The sequence below is a fragment of the Punica granatum genome, chromosome 6 (genome assembly GCF_007655135.1).
Source record: "Punica granatum isolate Tunisia-2019 chromosome 6, ASM765513v2, whole genome shotgun sequence".
Taxonomy (NCBI): Eukaryota; Viridiplantae; Streptophyta; class Magnoliopsida; order Myrtales; family Lythraceae; genus Punica; species Punica granatum.
Window position 1 is genome coordinate 13,712,207 of NC_045132.1, and position 13,906 is coordinate 13,726,112.

A 13,906-nucleotide genomic window follows, 5' to 3' on the forward strand; every position below is an offset into this window, starting at 1 on the left:
AAGCAAGTATATTCAGTCCAAGTGCAAAGCTTTGCAGCGTGATCAGGAGATGAATAGGGACCAATCCTCTCCCGCAGAGAATGTGCCCTTTGCTGCCATCTCTGTGATTCCCACCTCTCAAAGTTATCTCTGAGCTGATCACAATACTAATCATACATATAATGAAAGTTATATGACTATCTGATACTTGCAAAAGGTTACTTCAAATCTCACAGAGAAATTAGTGTCCGTGAAGCAATCAGCTTTTCCTGAGCATTTAGTGAATGCAAAGAGAAGTGAAGCTGAAAGAATTATCTAAAAGCAGAAAACAGTGTATTCAAGTAAATAAAGCATGTCACATATATAATCACCTTCAAAATTCCTTTCGGTTATTAGGACAGCGGAGAATACATGCGAAATGGGTAAATGATGCTCCGCAATTCGTCGTATCTGGCAACTACATAAAATGAACAAACATCATCTGATTGGCCTAGGTCCCATGGATTCGCACCCGAAAACTATCTAAGCTTCTATTCTTGTTTCTTCAGCTGCCAACTCCTCGCCTTGAAGTTCTTTCACAGCCCTTACGAGACCGCGTGTGATCCCATTTAGATACAACCCGCTCTCCTTCATTTCCTCCAGCAACTTCTCAGCTGTATCAGTGTCAAGAGCCTTCAAGCAGAGGGATTGGATCAGCTTACTGTACTCGTCTGTGTTGGGTTTGACCCCGAAGTTCTTCATCTCTCTCAACAGTTCTAAAGCCTTGTCGAACTCCTCGAGCTTGCAGTATCCCCTAATGAGCGTGTGGTACATGACAGGGCTCAGTGTCTTGTGCTTCTTCTTCGCCTCCTTCAAGAGCTTACATGCCGCCTCCATCTCTCCACCACTCACAAAGCCGCTCATGATCACCGTATAAGTGAACAAATCGGGCTTCAAACCCCGTTGTTCCATTAACTTCTTCACCTCCATTGCTGTCTCCATCTCTCTGGCCTTCGAAAATCCATTTACTACCGAGTTAAACACCGCGTTTCCAGGAGGTGGGCCTGCCTCGATCATCTCATGCAACAACTTCTTCGCACCATCCAATTCCTTGCTCCTGCATAAGCCACTAATAACTGCCGAAAATGGCTTGATTGCATATCTTCTTGCCTCTTCATCAAAGTCACCCAGATTCTCCCGAGCTAACTTCACTGTCTTGTCCTCCCGGGACAATGAGACAATCAAGAGGCTGATGGCGGAGGGAGGAGGGATCTTTCCTTTCTCCTTTGCAGCGGAGTAAAGGTCATGAGCAGATTTAGCCAGCTTTCCCTTGCAAAGCCAAGACATGACCTTCCCGACTTCCTCCCCGTCAGGCAAGGTCCCCGAGTTAATCATTCTCTCGCACACGGGCCAGGCGAGTTCATAAGTGTTGCACTTACACAGCGCATCAACCGTGGAATAATAAGACGCAGAATCAGGAACACATCCAAATTCATCGAATTTGTCAAGAACCTCAAGGGCAGCCCGCCCTTTACCCAGCCTCGAGAACAAAGAGAGCAACTCATTCAGAATTCCCCTATCCAACACAGCCTCGCCCTTTGCTTTCTCCCCGATCTCCCGGACCAAATCCCACAACACGTAAGCCTCTTTCTTCAGGGGTTCGCCTTTGCACACAGCCCGAACCAGAGCTCCGGCAACAGTGCGGGTTACTTGAAACTCTGAAGGCTTACTCGAAGCCCACTTGAAGAACCTGATGAGATTCCCACCGGCGATAAGCGGAGTCTCGAGCACCGTCAACACGAACTCCTCATGCACCGGCAAGTGCATTCCGTCGAGTTTCGACTCCAGAGACCCATCAGCAGTGCCCTGCAGAAGGGACAGCACATTCTCCATTTCCTCCGGGCTGATCTCGCGGGACTCGGCTCTGGAACATTCCATCCGGTCATCATCAGATTCACCAGAAGCCATTTCCACGGCCCCGGCGGAACCATATTCGGCTGCGAAATCTTCCACCTGGTCACTGTCAGATTCACCGGAAGCCATTTCCACGGCCCCGGCGGGACCATCCTCGGCTGGGTCAAGGTCGCTGCTGTGGACAGCCGACTGGTCGGAGAAGAACCTCGCGAGCCCACCATTAGAGAGGAGCCCAGATACAACAGCAGGAGATGATTCGACGGGGACCACTTGGAGGGTTCTCCCGGAACAGGTCACCGGAGATAACGATTTTCCGGCGACATGTCGAAATTGGGAGAGAGAAAATCTCGCCAGTGCTCTCCACATCCTCTTCGTTCCTCCTCACGACCAGACCCCAGTCTCCTTCTTCACTGTGTCGAACTCCAACTGCGGCGCCGGCGATGGCATATAACGATCAAAAACCTAGCGAATGGAATGTATTGAGGATTCAGTTTTAGTTTAATTTTTTTTTGCACCCTGAACTTTTATATTTAGAGTATGTTTACCCCTACGAGCTTCATAATTTTATTTGCACCCTACACTTTGATAATTAGAATATTTTGACCCCTACGAGCTTTATGCAATGTTGTTATCCCCTGCATCCCATTAGGCTTTATTCTGAGAGAGCAGAAATTGCTGCTCCTCTTAAAAATTTTATTATGTTTTTTCATATTTTGGAATTAAAAAAGAAACTTAAAGACAAAGTGAAGTACACTTGGTCCGAGTTAGAGCAGTGCTCTCAGTTGGAAAGACTCAACTGACAATAATTAATTGAGGTTAAGGCTTTTTTTTTTATAAGTGAATATCAAAATCGGGATTATCTTCGGTAAATATCGTAAATGAGAGTATCCCGAAATTTGCAAATGACTCATTATAATATTATTATGTTATTTACCCCAAAGTCATGTGGGGTTATTAATATTAACAAATATTAATAAATTATAACAAATCATTCATATCAAATATAGGTAAATTATTCTGATATAGTAATTAATTGCATCTGACGAAATATAAAATTACTATCTATGGGTAAATAGAACAATCTATCGATTATGAACAATATATCTACCTAAAGCCAAGGAAAAGAAAAAAGAAGGGAAATATGAATAGACGTTGGAGTGAAGAGGAAGAAAAAATTTTGGAATATGAATGTAATATATATTAAAAAAAGCGGGTGATGTTATGAATTTGACAATAGGTAATAATAATAATAAAAAAAAGGGGAATTATAATGAGAGTTCTTAAAAGTTTTTCATTTTTTAAACTTAAGTATTATAAGCTCAACTTTGCAAAAATTAGTCATAAATATTTTTTTTCGGCGTGTACCCTGATATTCAGAATCCTAATGGGGTCTGATTAATCAAGTCGGGAGATCGAGTATTAAAAGTTATTCTCCCTCCTAACAAGTGCGCTTTCCGGAATTCGAATTTGTATTCTACTCCTTACGGGGGTGAGCTGATTACCACTCAGCCAACCTTTTTGTTGGTTAGTCATAAATATTTTAAAAAAAGAATAAAAGTGAGAAAAATTACAACAAATTCAAAAGAAGATTAAAAAATGAAATGAAATTAATTAAATTTACAGAAAATTGTAATTTTTTTAAAAATAATAGAATTAAAAAAATTTATAGAAAGTTCATAAAAAGTTCAAAAAATTGAAATATTTAGAAAAATAAGTAAAAATATAAAGTTAAATTAAACAAAAATAAGGCTCTTCCTTTCGACCTCCCTTACTTCCCGATGAGGTTGCCGAGGGCTCTAAAGCCTTCGGCGACCTCGTCAGGAAGGAAGAATGGCCTGAAGAGATCCCCCAATCTAAGGAGCAAATCGGGGGAACCCTTCCGATGTTTGGCCTTCCCTCCCTCGGTTTCTCTGTTTTGAACGAGGAATTAAGGTGGTGAAGGACTAGATCGGTGAGCTACTCCTCCTTCCTGAAGATCTCGTTATAGGGAGAGGTGGCTGAAAGAACCCCCTTTCTGGTATCTAATGTTTTTCTTTTTTAATTTTATTTAGTTATTTTTGTAGATTATATTAATTTTCTTACTTATTATTTTCCTAACATTCTACTTTTTATTTAATTTTTTTTGTATTTTTAGTTTTAATTTATTATGAACTTTCTGTCATGTTTTTCGAATTTTAGTTTTAATTTTTCTGAATTTCTTGTTTTAAATTTTTTTATAATTTTCTGTAAACTTAATTATTTTTAAATTTTCTGTAAACTTAATTATTTTTAAATTTTCTTATATAATATTTTCAATTTTTCTTCTTTTTTTGAAACTTTTAGAATTTTTTCATATATATTTTTATTATTGTTTTAAATTTGTAATATTTTTAGTTTCTAATTTTTTTATTGTATACTTTTGCATTAATTTTGGTTAATCTTATTTAATTTTTATTTTTTCTTATTTTTATGTTTTTTAAAAAAAATTAAAAAATTTTCTGAGGCGGCATGCAGTTATTGGCACACGTGTGCCATATTAACACTATAACCATTTGACGGCGGTAAGTGTACATCATCGCTTGTTAATGACTAATTATATGATTGATCAAAATTGTCATTTTTTGAAACAATTTAGAAGTGTCTTTTTTGCTATAATTATATAATTAATAAAAATATGCGGATTCAAGAATAAAATTTTGGCATTCCCAAAATACCCCTGCCTTTTCAATTCCCGTCCCCGCGTTACTTCCCCGAGTCTTCTTGCCTTGTGATCTGCAACATCCACTCGCCCCGCCCGCTAGCCCATTGCTCTGCGCGACCGCCCTCACACACTACAATGGCCTACGAGACGTTTACCACCACTACCCATTGCTTACTAGACACATACCCGGTTGGCAGGTTCGTTCCTTTTCCCTTCCTCCGCTCCCGCTTTACAGTTTTTGCAGTGCAGTATATCTCAATGCTTCATCGTCCGCTGTCCCATGCTATCCTCTCCTTGTGCCTGTCATTGTTGGTTCCTCATTTTCCATACCCTTTCTTACGCCTTGAAGCCGTTCGTCAAAATGCATAAGAAATTCGGTTTGGTAATAATGCCCACCGTCAGTTATTAGTGTGACTGGAACAGCAAAAGTCACTAATATGCTGCAACCAAGATCGATTTTCGAGCACATGAGAATGTTTGATTCTCATGAACTTCTATTCGTTCTGTTTGGGTCGCTGAAGTTCTGATGTTGTTGGTCTTGTCCCTTCAACTTTGTGGATGCAGCTTTTACGTGTTATCATATTATGTGTTCGTATTCGGACTATTGCTTCCTTGACGATGCTTATTTGTTCGATCTGGATTGTTAGTCGCTCAGTTAATTGATCCCATTGATTGGTTTTCTTGGTTCCTTAGTCTTTTAATATTAGATAACCCCGTAGGAAATTGAAAAAAGAAGGGCAGGCTTAGAGATAATTGCAGACTTGATTGGCTTTCATAATAGAACCTATGCAATTAGTAATTAGGTTAGAAGACCAAAAAGTAAATGGACTTAGGAGTGTAGAATTATGACCCCTAGTTAATAGTAGGTTCCTGATTGCCCTTGAGTACTAAGTGATTGGTGGTGACTCTTTGTTTTTCTGGGTTGGGTTTTAGGTCTTTTGTTTTAACTTGCAACAACACTAATATAGGCAACGCCCTAATTTTCAGATATGTAATCAACAAACTGAGAATTAGGATCCAAAATTTTCGTTTCTACTGGAAGTCTTTCTTTTTGGTAAAAATGATCGGTACTCTGATCTGTCATTAGACGAACAGGGAGAATGTTAGCTGTGGGGTTTGGTGACTTGATGATCAGAGTACTATAGCAACGGTCAATATGCGGAAGTTCACAGTATTGTGGAAAGATTATTTCAGTTTAACTGCAATCCTCAACTTTGGTCACCCCTTTGTTCTGTCAGTTCGAGCTCTTGATGTCCGAAATATCTGGTTTGTTTTGGATCAGGAAGGCAAATCTGAGCTCTTTATTATAGGGTTGATCGAATCTTTTTGGTGTTTCATGTGAAATAACAGTTAAGTTTAAGCCTTCAAGGAAGTTTACAATGTTCCCAGTGCTTCCGCATCACAACTATGCTGAGGTTGCTGCAGCACCAACTGCCACATATTCGCCAGAGAATGGTCTCTCCAGCAACACTGCGGTACGTTTACAAAATATTTTGTCGTAACCTCATTTGTCATGTTCTGAGCCAATTAGTCTATCTTGATTTGCATCAGGAATATTGTAATTATTGATAGTAATGCTGTCTTTTTTGGTAGCTGCACTGATTAGTAGGTCATTAGAAAGCCTAAGAAGTTATTTACTTGATTCTGGGAACTTCCTTGTTGAGATGGTACATTGTATGTACAAACTATGGCATGTAGAAGATGCTATTCAGCGAAATTAGATTGCATAGACTCTTCTTCTGTTACAGACTTATGTATGCGAGGAAATACTTGCTACTATAGGAGGACTTGACGTCCAATTTCTATATTTATCTCTCTGGTTAATTTTGTTGGATTTGCTTATCTACGATGATATACAGTGATGGGTGTATTATAATTATTAGTGCTGCAAATAACCTGAACTTTTTGTCAGGCAGATATGGGTAAAATGTTCCGATCTAAGCCTTGCTCCCTAGCTCTAGCCTCAAGACTCTCCATTGAGAATAAAGGAGCCACATTAAGGTGGTGTTTGGTTTCATAGTAGGATTTTAGAATTGTGATTTTGATTTTGATTTTGAGTGGTATAAATGGGGCCCACCCTTTGACTTTGTAAGAGTTATGTTGTTTTGTTGTGGGAAAAAGTAATATAAATGGGATCCACTCTTTGACTTTGTATGAGTTATTTTGTTTTGTAGTGGGTAGAATTAAGTTAGAATTGTGATTCTAAAATACAACACTGAAACCAAACAGAGCCTAAAGGCATTCGGCATTTTATTCTAAAGCTGATGCTCTTTTATAGTAAGCAAAGCACATCTATTAGAGTAGCAAATGTTGTTTACAGGCGAATCCTTTCACAAGTTGATAAGCCCCCTATTTATGAAGGTAAGTCTTACTTTCTATTCTTTTGTATGTCTTAATATGTTGAACTTCATTCGCTTCAATGCGTTAATTCTAAAATGGTAGTCTGAAACATTTCCTCCCCCCCTTCCCCATACCCATCACCCCCACCCCCCCCCCCCCCCCCCCCCCCCCCCCCCCCCCCCCCCCCCCCCCCCTGCTCTTCTCCCCTCTGCAGTATTTAATATGGAGAAAACATTTAACTTATTGTTGACAATGTAGATGGACTTGGAGAAGATATTCTACGGAAATATTGTTGCTTATGATAATGCCATGCTTCCTGATGGCAAGCGAGATGAACTAGTGAACCCAATTTGGAGGTAATAAGACTGGTTTTTGTTTTTTCAAGATGTGACAGTAATTATATTTCACAGCTCTCATCTTCAAACATTGTTGCAGGAACATTTTTACTGACGATGGCTCATCCACGCCGACTAAATGAATGACGTTCTGCTAGTTTCTTTGATTAAATGAATGATCGAATGATATTAAATTGTCTTCCATTAATCTGGTACGGATCTCAGATGTCACTCATTATTGAAGGCAAATGGCCAGGGATGCTCGTCGAGAATCGTTTTGCCTCTCCTTAACAGGTAATGCACTCTTTGCCCGAGCCCTTTTGGTTTCACTTTAGTAGCTATTAAGCTGCTTATGCTCAGAATTTTTTAGGCTCAATTTAGATGGATGCCGTCATTTTGGCCAATTACCTGTCATATTAGATATTTGTCTGCCTTGTCCGTCGAATTGATTTCTTGTCAGCATGACACATGTTGATTTGTGACTTCCGTTGATAGTTTGTATGAATCTTTACTGGGTAAATAAGGAAGCAATGTTTTCAGGGAACTTCATTTTCACCTTCATGAAGAGTCCGACAGATCCCATGAAAAATTAACGGATGAGTCCAGAAAAGTTGGGATCATCATATCACAGAAAGCGTCCGAGATGTCATTCAGCATCATCCAGCAGCTTATTCTAGTTTTAAGCTCCTTCAGCATCTCACTCGGTACAGTTGTTCTAATGTCTCCTAGTTGTTTCGAAAATAAATTATTGATGGTTGAGTAGAGGATAAAAACTTTTATTTATTTAGAATTATAATGATTGTGTCGTTGAATTATGGAAAAAAAAGTAAGAAAAATAATGAATAATTAAAATAAAGTAATGATTGTGTTGTTAAATTGTGAAAAAAGTAATGAATAGTTAAAAAAATTTAATATTAAAAATTGAATTGAATGGTAGATAAAATTAAAAAAATTAAAGAAAATATGAAAATAATAATTGTGTTGTTAAATTAAGGGTTAATAGCGCCATATAGCCTAACGTTTGAATGAATTCTTAGTTCTAGCCCAAATTTGATTTTTTACCTGAGATATCCCAACGTTGACGTGTTGGTTTCAAATCTATCCCGACGCTAACTTTCCGTCCAAAATTGACGGAATTGCACACGTGGCACGTTAATTTCACATCTATCCCGACACTTGTTACAAAATTAATGTGCCACGTGTGCAATTCCGTCAATTTTGGACGGAAAGTTAGCGTCGGGATAGATTTGAAATCAATACGTTAACGTTGGGATATCTCATGTAAAAAATCAAGTTTGGGGTATAACTAAGAATTCCTTCAAACGTTAAGCTAAATGACACTATTATCCTTTAAATTAAAAATAAGTGGAATTAAAGTGGAGTAGAGTAATGAATATTACTCCAAAACCAAATACGGGACATGGCGACATGTTGATGAGGCTCCTTGAAGCTTGGCCAAGAAGGGAATGGGATATGTATTTTTGTTATTTATTATGGACCTCCCGCGGGTGTGTATTCTTCTTTCTACATGTGGACCTTGTAAATGTTTGTCTTCCTAAGACTGGTCAGGCCTTGTGCCACCCTGATTTCCAGCTCTAACTTGTAATGGTTTATTAGTAATGCATGCCTTCTTTCAATAAGATAAATAATTTATCGTTTGGGTTAAATTCAGTATACTCATGTAATTTGAGGACGTTTCAAAATAAACCATATAGATTAATATCTCAAAGCAGTACTCTCTAAGAACATTTTAACATTCTCAATCCGCTCGAAACCAAAGTCGTTAATTTTGGATCGAAAGGAGATCCTGTGCAACACATATGAGATTTTATTAGGACCACAAATGGAAAAAATAATAATAACTGAAAAAGGGTGGACATGAGTTTTACTTTTTCACTAATCTCTCTCGAATCTTTTTTTTTTTTTTTGGAGAAAGTTCAAAAAATGGTCGAAGCAGTTCATCGCTTTTGCCATTCCATGTGCGAAGAATTCTTATTATGTAGATCTGCTTCCATCCGAGGACTCGTGATATATATTGACCGCACTGCAATAGTCTGTTCTTTTTTCTTCTTCTTTATCCTACAGATAAACATTGTATATGTATTTTTGAAGATCAATCCGTTGAGAATTGTAGTCCCACATACTAGAAATTGAATAAAAATCTATGAATTTATTAGATACAACGTATCTGTTCGAAAACTATTAGCTAGAGAAGGGAAGAATAGCCAAATCTCTAATTAAGAAAAGGGGGAACGCCAGATACCTGGACATTATTATCCTTGCATTATCTTAGGATAGGTTCTTTGATTTTGCTAAAACCAATAAAAGCCAAAAATGTTCTCTGCTGACGTTCTTCTTGCTCAGTAAGATGATGGCATCGAAGCAAAGCAATCTTATGGCCCAAAGATATGTTGAAATTCAATTGTGCTCCTCCTGATAGAAAGTCATGCCAATATCACGTGATCCCTCTTTTCATCCAAATGTTAATGGCATCAGTGCATGCTTCGGAGCAGGACGGATTTACTATCTTCGAGGATAATTCCGAGACATGTTAAAAGTATAGGATGCATTTTGAGATCGCCCATTCGCCCTTAAATTTACAAGATGAATGTATATTGAAGTCATTATAATTCTACCGCCTCCAGGGACCTTTGTGATAGATCAAGGTGGCCAAGGGTGCTGCTCTTCCACATTTCAAATTTTTAATGAAATTTCATCGTTGGAGAATTTTAAATTTACAGGTCCTGATTTTTTTTAAAATGACGATTAAAAACGCTGTAATAGATTTTAATTAATGAGAGGAAAGATTATTCTTTTCCTCACATAATTCATTATTTTCTGATTTCTTTTTCTAAACCTAATTTTTCTGCCCCAAAAAAGTCGTCCTTCGGTTCTGTCGAAACCTGAGATGGTAATAAATTGCCCACAACAGTACCTGAAATTACAGGTGCTGCTAATGAGTCTAGTCAGAGGACTGGTCCGGCAGATCTTTCACAGGAAATGACAGTTCTCTAATCATAATTGTTTACACCCGATTGTCGCACCTCGTGTCACGGAGTTTGGAGCTTACAAGGCAAGTCCGATGATTAAATTGGCACTGAATTGCGCGAAGACAACCCATGTACGCATCATGGACAACCAATGCACGTGGATAATGGACCCGAGCTAGCAAAAGCCGAGACAAGAGCAGAGGCCCATGATTGAAGCTCCAGTCCAGCCCAGCCCATGATGCGCGGCATCGTCCAACTCGGCCTGCTTTGTGCAGGGTTGGCAGCCCCGAGATGGAAACCATGGTTGATCTCCTTAATCAATGCAATTGCAAATTTTGGCGCATCTAAAGGAGGCAAGGGCTATTGAAGTACGGCATTGCTTTCTTTAGTTTTTAATTTCTTAGTTTAGGCTTTGGTCAATAAGGAACAATATCTCTTTAGTTTCCTTAGACTAGTTTTTCCTTATTCTTGGATAAGTTCGGATGTAGCCTAAAATAGATCATCCTAGACTCGGCCTATAAGAGCCAGAATCGTCCAGTATTATAACTCTCTCGATAGTAATACGCAAAATCTTTCATTTTATCTACCTTTGTTTCCAGTACTTTACATAACCTTTCACTTTTCTTTATACTTATCATTACGCTCTTCATTTCTATCGGTTACATTACGCAATTATGATTATAGAGCCTCTCGGATTTATCCATGTAACCATCTAAGCTTCCGGGCAAGGATTGAGTTTACATTCGCGGCTTGGCTTCTGGGCCTCGGCATGTACTTGCAAGACCGGATCCCTATCACACAGATCTTCTAGGGTTCGTGGTGGCCACACCGTTGGGAATGGCTTTTGGGTTGTCTCTAGGAAGTTAGGCTTAAATGACGTGCACATGTTGGGAGCATAATTTTCAGAATCGTGATTCGAATCATAAAATCATACGATTCAACGATTCAAAGGGGGTCATACGATTCCGATTCAGAGGGTGACTTAGAAAATGTATAATCGGAAGTGAATCGGGCCGTGAATCGCGAAATCGCAGAATCGGGCCCATTCTGAGATTCTGGATTCAGCCCAGGCCTGATTCAGGCCCTCGGGCGAAAGGCAGGCCAGAGTCGGGCCGAAGCCCAGCCCATTGGCTCTAAGCCCGACAAATTCTTTTTTTTCCCCCCCTCATTTTCCCTTTCTTCCCCAATACTCCCCTTTCTCCCCGACAATTTTGTGCCCTAACCCACTACCTAGTCTTCATTTCGTCCGACTCTCCGACGATCCAAGGTGAAGATTCAGCCATTTCTTCTTGTTCGGTTGTTCCGAGTCTCCGACGAGCTCCGTGAGTCCGTAATTTCGACTTCCGGAAGTTCTGCCCAAGCTGTTCCGACTTCTAAGCTTCAACCAAACCAGTCAAAGCTGACTCGCCTTGAGTTTCAACAGCCTAAGTCTTCGACGAGCTTGAAGCTCCGAGCCTCCGTGAGTCCGTAGTTCCGACTTCCGCCCAAGTTGTTCCGAGCTTCAACCGACTTCCGTTCAAGTTGACCCTGCCTCTAGTCCACTGCCTTCTTCAAGTGAGCTTCGACCGCCCAGCGTCCAGGATCTCTCGGTTCGGTTGCTTGGTCTCTCTGTTCAGGTAGCTACTGAAATTGGAGGATCTCTCGGTTCAGGTTTGTCTCTCGGTTCAGGTAGTTACTAAAATTGGAATTGAAATTGGTTGCATTGGAATTGCCCAACGTTTGAAATTGGAATTGGAATTGGAATTGAAATTATAGGAATTGCACAGCCCCGGCGCCCAACATTTTTTGTTGGAAATTGGAATTGCTTATTGAAAATTGAATCTACTAAAATTGGAATCTATTGAAATTGAAATAACTTATTGCAAATTTGCAAATTCAATCAATTGTTTTCTAGTTGAAAATTGGAATTGCGTTGTAATTGAGCTGATGAGTACAAGGATTAACTGATGATGAAACAAAGATCTTAGATGGGTTGATGAGCCGGCAACTATTTTTTTTCCCACATTGTGTTTTAATTTCCTATTCTGTTGGATGATTTTTTCTTGAGTTTCTGTTAGATTTTTTGAGTGAGTGATTATTAAGTTTGTAACGATATATTTTTGTTTTTATCATTTTATGACTTATTATTGATTTGTTGGTTTGTAGTCTTTATTTGAATGAACAATGATTGATTTTTTTTACTCAGAAAAGTATGCTACATATATATGTATATATGCTATTTTTCTAATTACAAGTAGAATCTTACGATTCATGATTCTACGACTCTCGACCGATTCTAGGTAGAATCGCGATTCTGAAAACGTTGGTTGGGAGAATATAAACGGCCTTACTCACGAGGCCACGACGTCGTTTGACCATCTATAATTCGCACGTGTTCTATCTCCATCGACACCAAGGAAATTCAGCTGTCGGCTAGTCCTTTGGACACCCATGAATGAGGTATTATGTGAGGAGGGCTAGTGGTTTCGCCATCTGTTCACCTTAGAACTACGCTCCTGCACGCCTGACAATCATCAACTTGCCACGCGTAAGCGGGAGAAAAGTTGTGATCATATTTAGGCAGAACAATAACTATTCTCACCTCATATAATTATAAAAAAAAAATTTAAAAAAAATATCCCAGCTAGCTCTTATACAATGAGCCAACACCGAGGCTGCGTGTAGTTGGTCTGGCACAAGGCTCTAGACTTCCCGCAATTTTATCAACATATCTATCCTCTTATATAATGATCTAATTTCAATTTTGTGAAAATCTGCACCGTTTTTAATTAGAAACTCGATTTTGACTTCCATGGTAGTTGCTCTCGCATAGAATACTTTTTCCTTCAGAATAATTAATGGGGCTCAAAGAGGATACTTGAGCTCAGGACGCTTGAGTAACCAGTCTTTTGTGATCTATCTACTGAAATAAAAAGTCATCTCTTTATTTGATTGGTTTAAATTTTTTGGCAAATCACAACAAAAGTCATGAATTTTTCATGTTTTCTCAAATCTAGCACAAATTATTGTTAAAAATACTAGAATTTTCATTCCCCCAAAATCTAGCATTTCTCAAAATTTTAATTTATTTTCGCAGATGTGACGAGCATAATACTAACATAGCTTTAAAAAATTCAAAAATTTTATAAAAAGCTTAAATGGTTCCAACAATTTCTAAAATATTATGAAAAATAAAAAATTCAGATCAGATATAAGAAATACAATACAATATTAAAAATGAAAAATTAGAAAAATTCAGGAAAAAATGAAGAAACTCATAAAATTACAGAAAAATAAAAAGAATTATAAAAGTTCAAAAAAATTCAGATCAAATATTAAAAATATAAACAATAAAATATGTAAAATAAATATAGAAAAATTAAAGTACAAATCAAGAAATTCAGAAAAATAAAAATTTCGAAATATTCAAAACTAATTCTGATAAAAAATAACAAACAAAAGATAAATTTGGAAATAAAAATTAAAAAACATCCAGGAATAATTACGGAAAAATAGAAAATTTTATAAATATTTAAAAAATTCAAAAATTATAAAATAAAAAAAATCAGAAATAATAAAATTATAAGTTAAAAAGAAAAAGAAAAATTCAAGGAAAATTTCATGAGAGCAATTGACCCTCTCAAGATCAGCATGTCTCCTTCACTGCCTACCACGCTGCTCACATTTTTTACTTTGGTGACGCTATATTT

The 13,906-nt window shown here is 38.1% G+C and overlaps 1 protein-coding gene and 1 long non-coding RNA gene across 3 annotated transcripts; one reads left to right on the top strand and one right to left on the bottom strand.

Annotated features, from left to right (window-relative positions):
- Positions 1-315: 315 nt before the first annotated feature.
- On the bottom strand, positions 316-2,334 carry LOC116211583 (pentatricopeptide repeat-containing protein At3g02650, mitochondrial). The gene has a single exon (XM_031546033.1). The coding sequence runs from the start codon at positions 2,236-2,238 to the stop codon at positions 502-504; it is 1,737 nt and encodes a 578-aa protein (XP_031401893.1). The 5' UTR covers positions 2,239-2,334; the 3' UTR covers positions 316-501.
- A 2,227-nt stretch (positions 2,335-4,561) lies between these two features.
- On the top strand, positions 4,562-8,058 carry LOC116210395. Of its 2 annotated transcripts, XR_004157495.1 has the most exons (6): positions 4,562-4,749; positions 5,903-6,027; positions 6,469-6,913; positions 7,151-7,248; positions 7,328-7,521; positions 7,768-8,058. It is a non-coding gene; the product is annotated as an uncharacterized LOC116210395 (long non-coding RNA). The 2 variants fall into 2 exon arrangements; XR_004157494.1 differs by having other exon boundaries at positions 5,903-6,913.
- Positions 8,059-13,906: the final 5,848 nt, after the last annotated feature.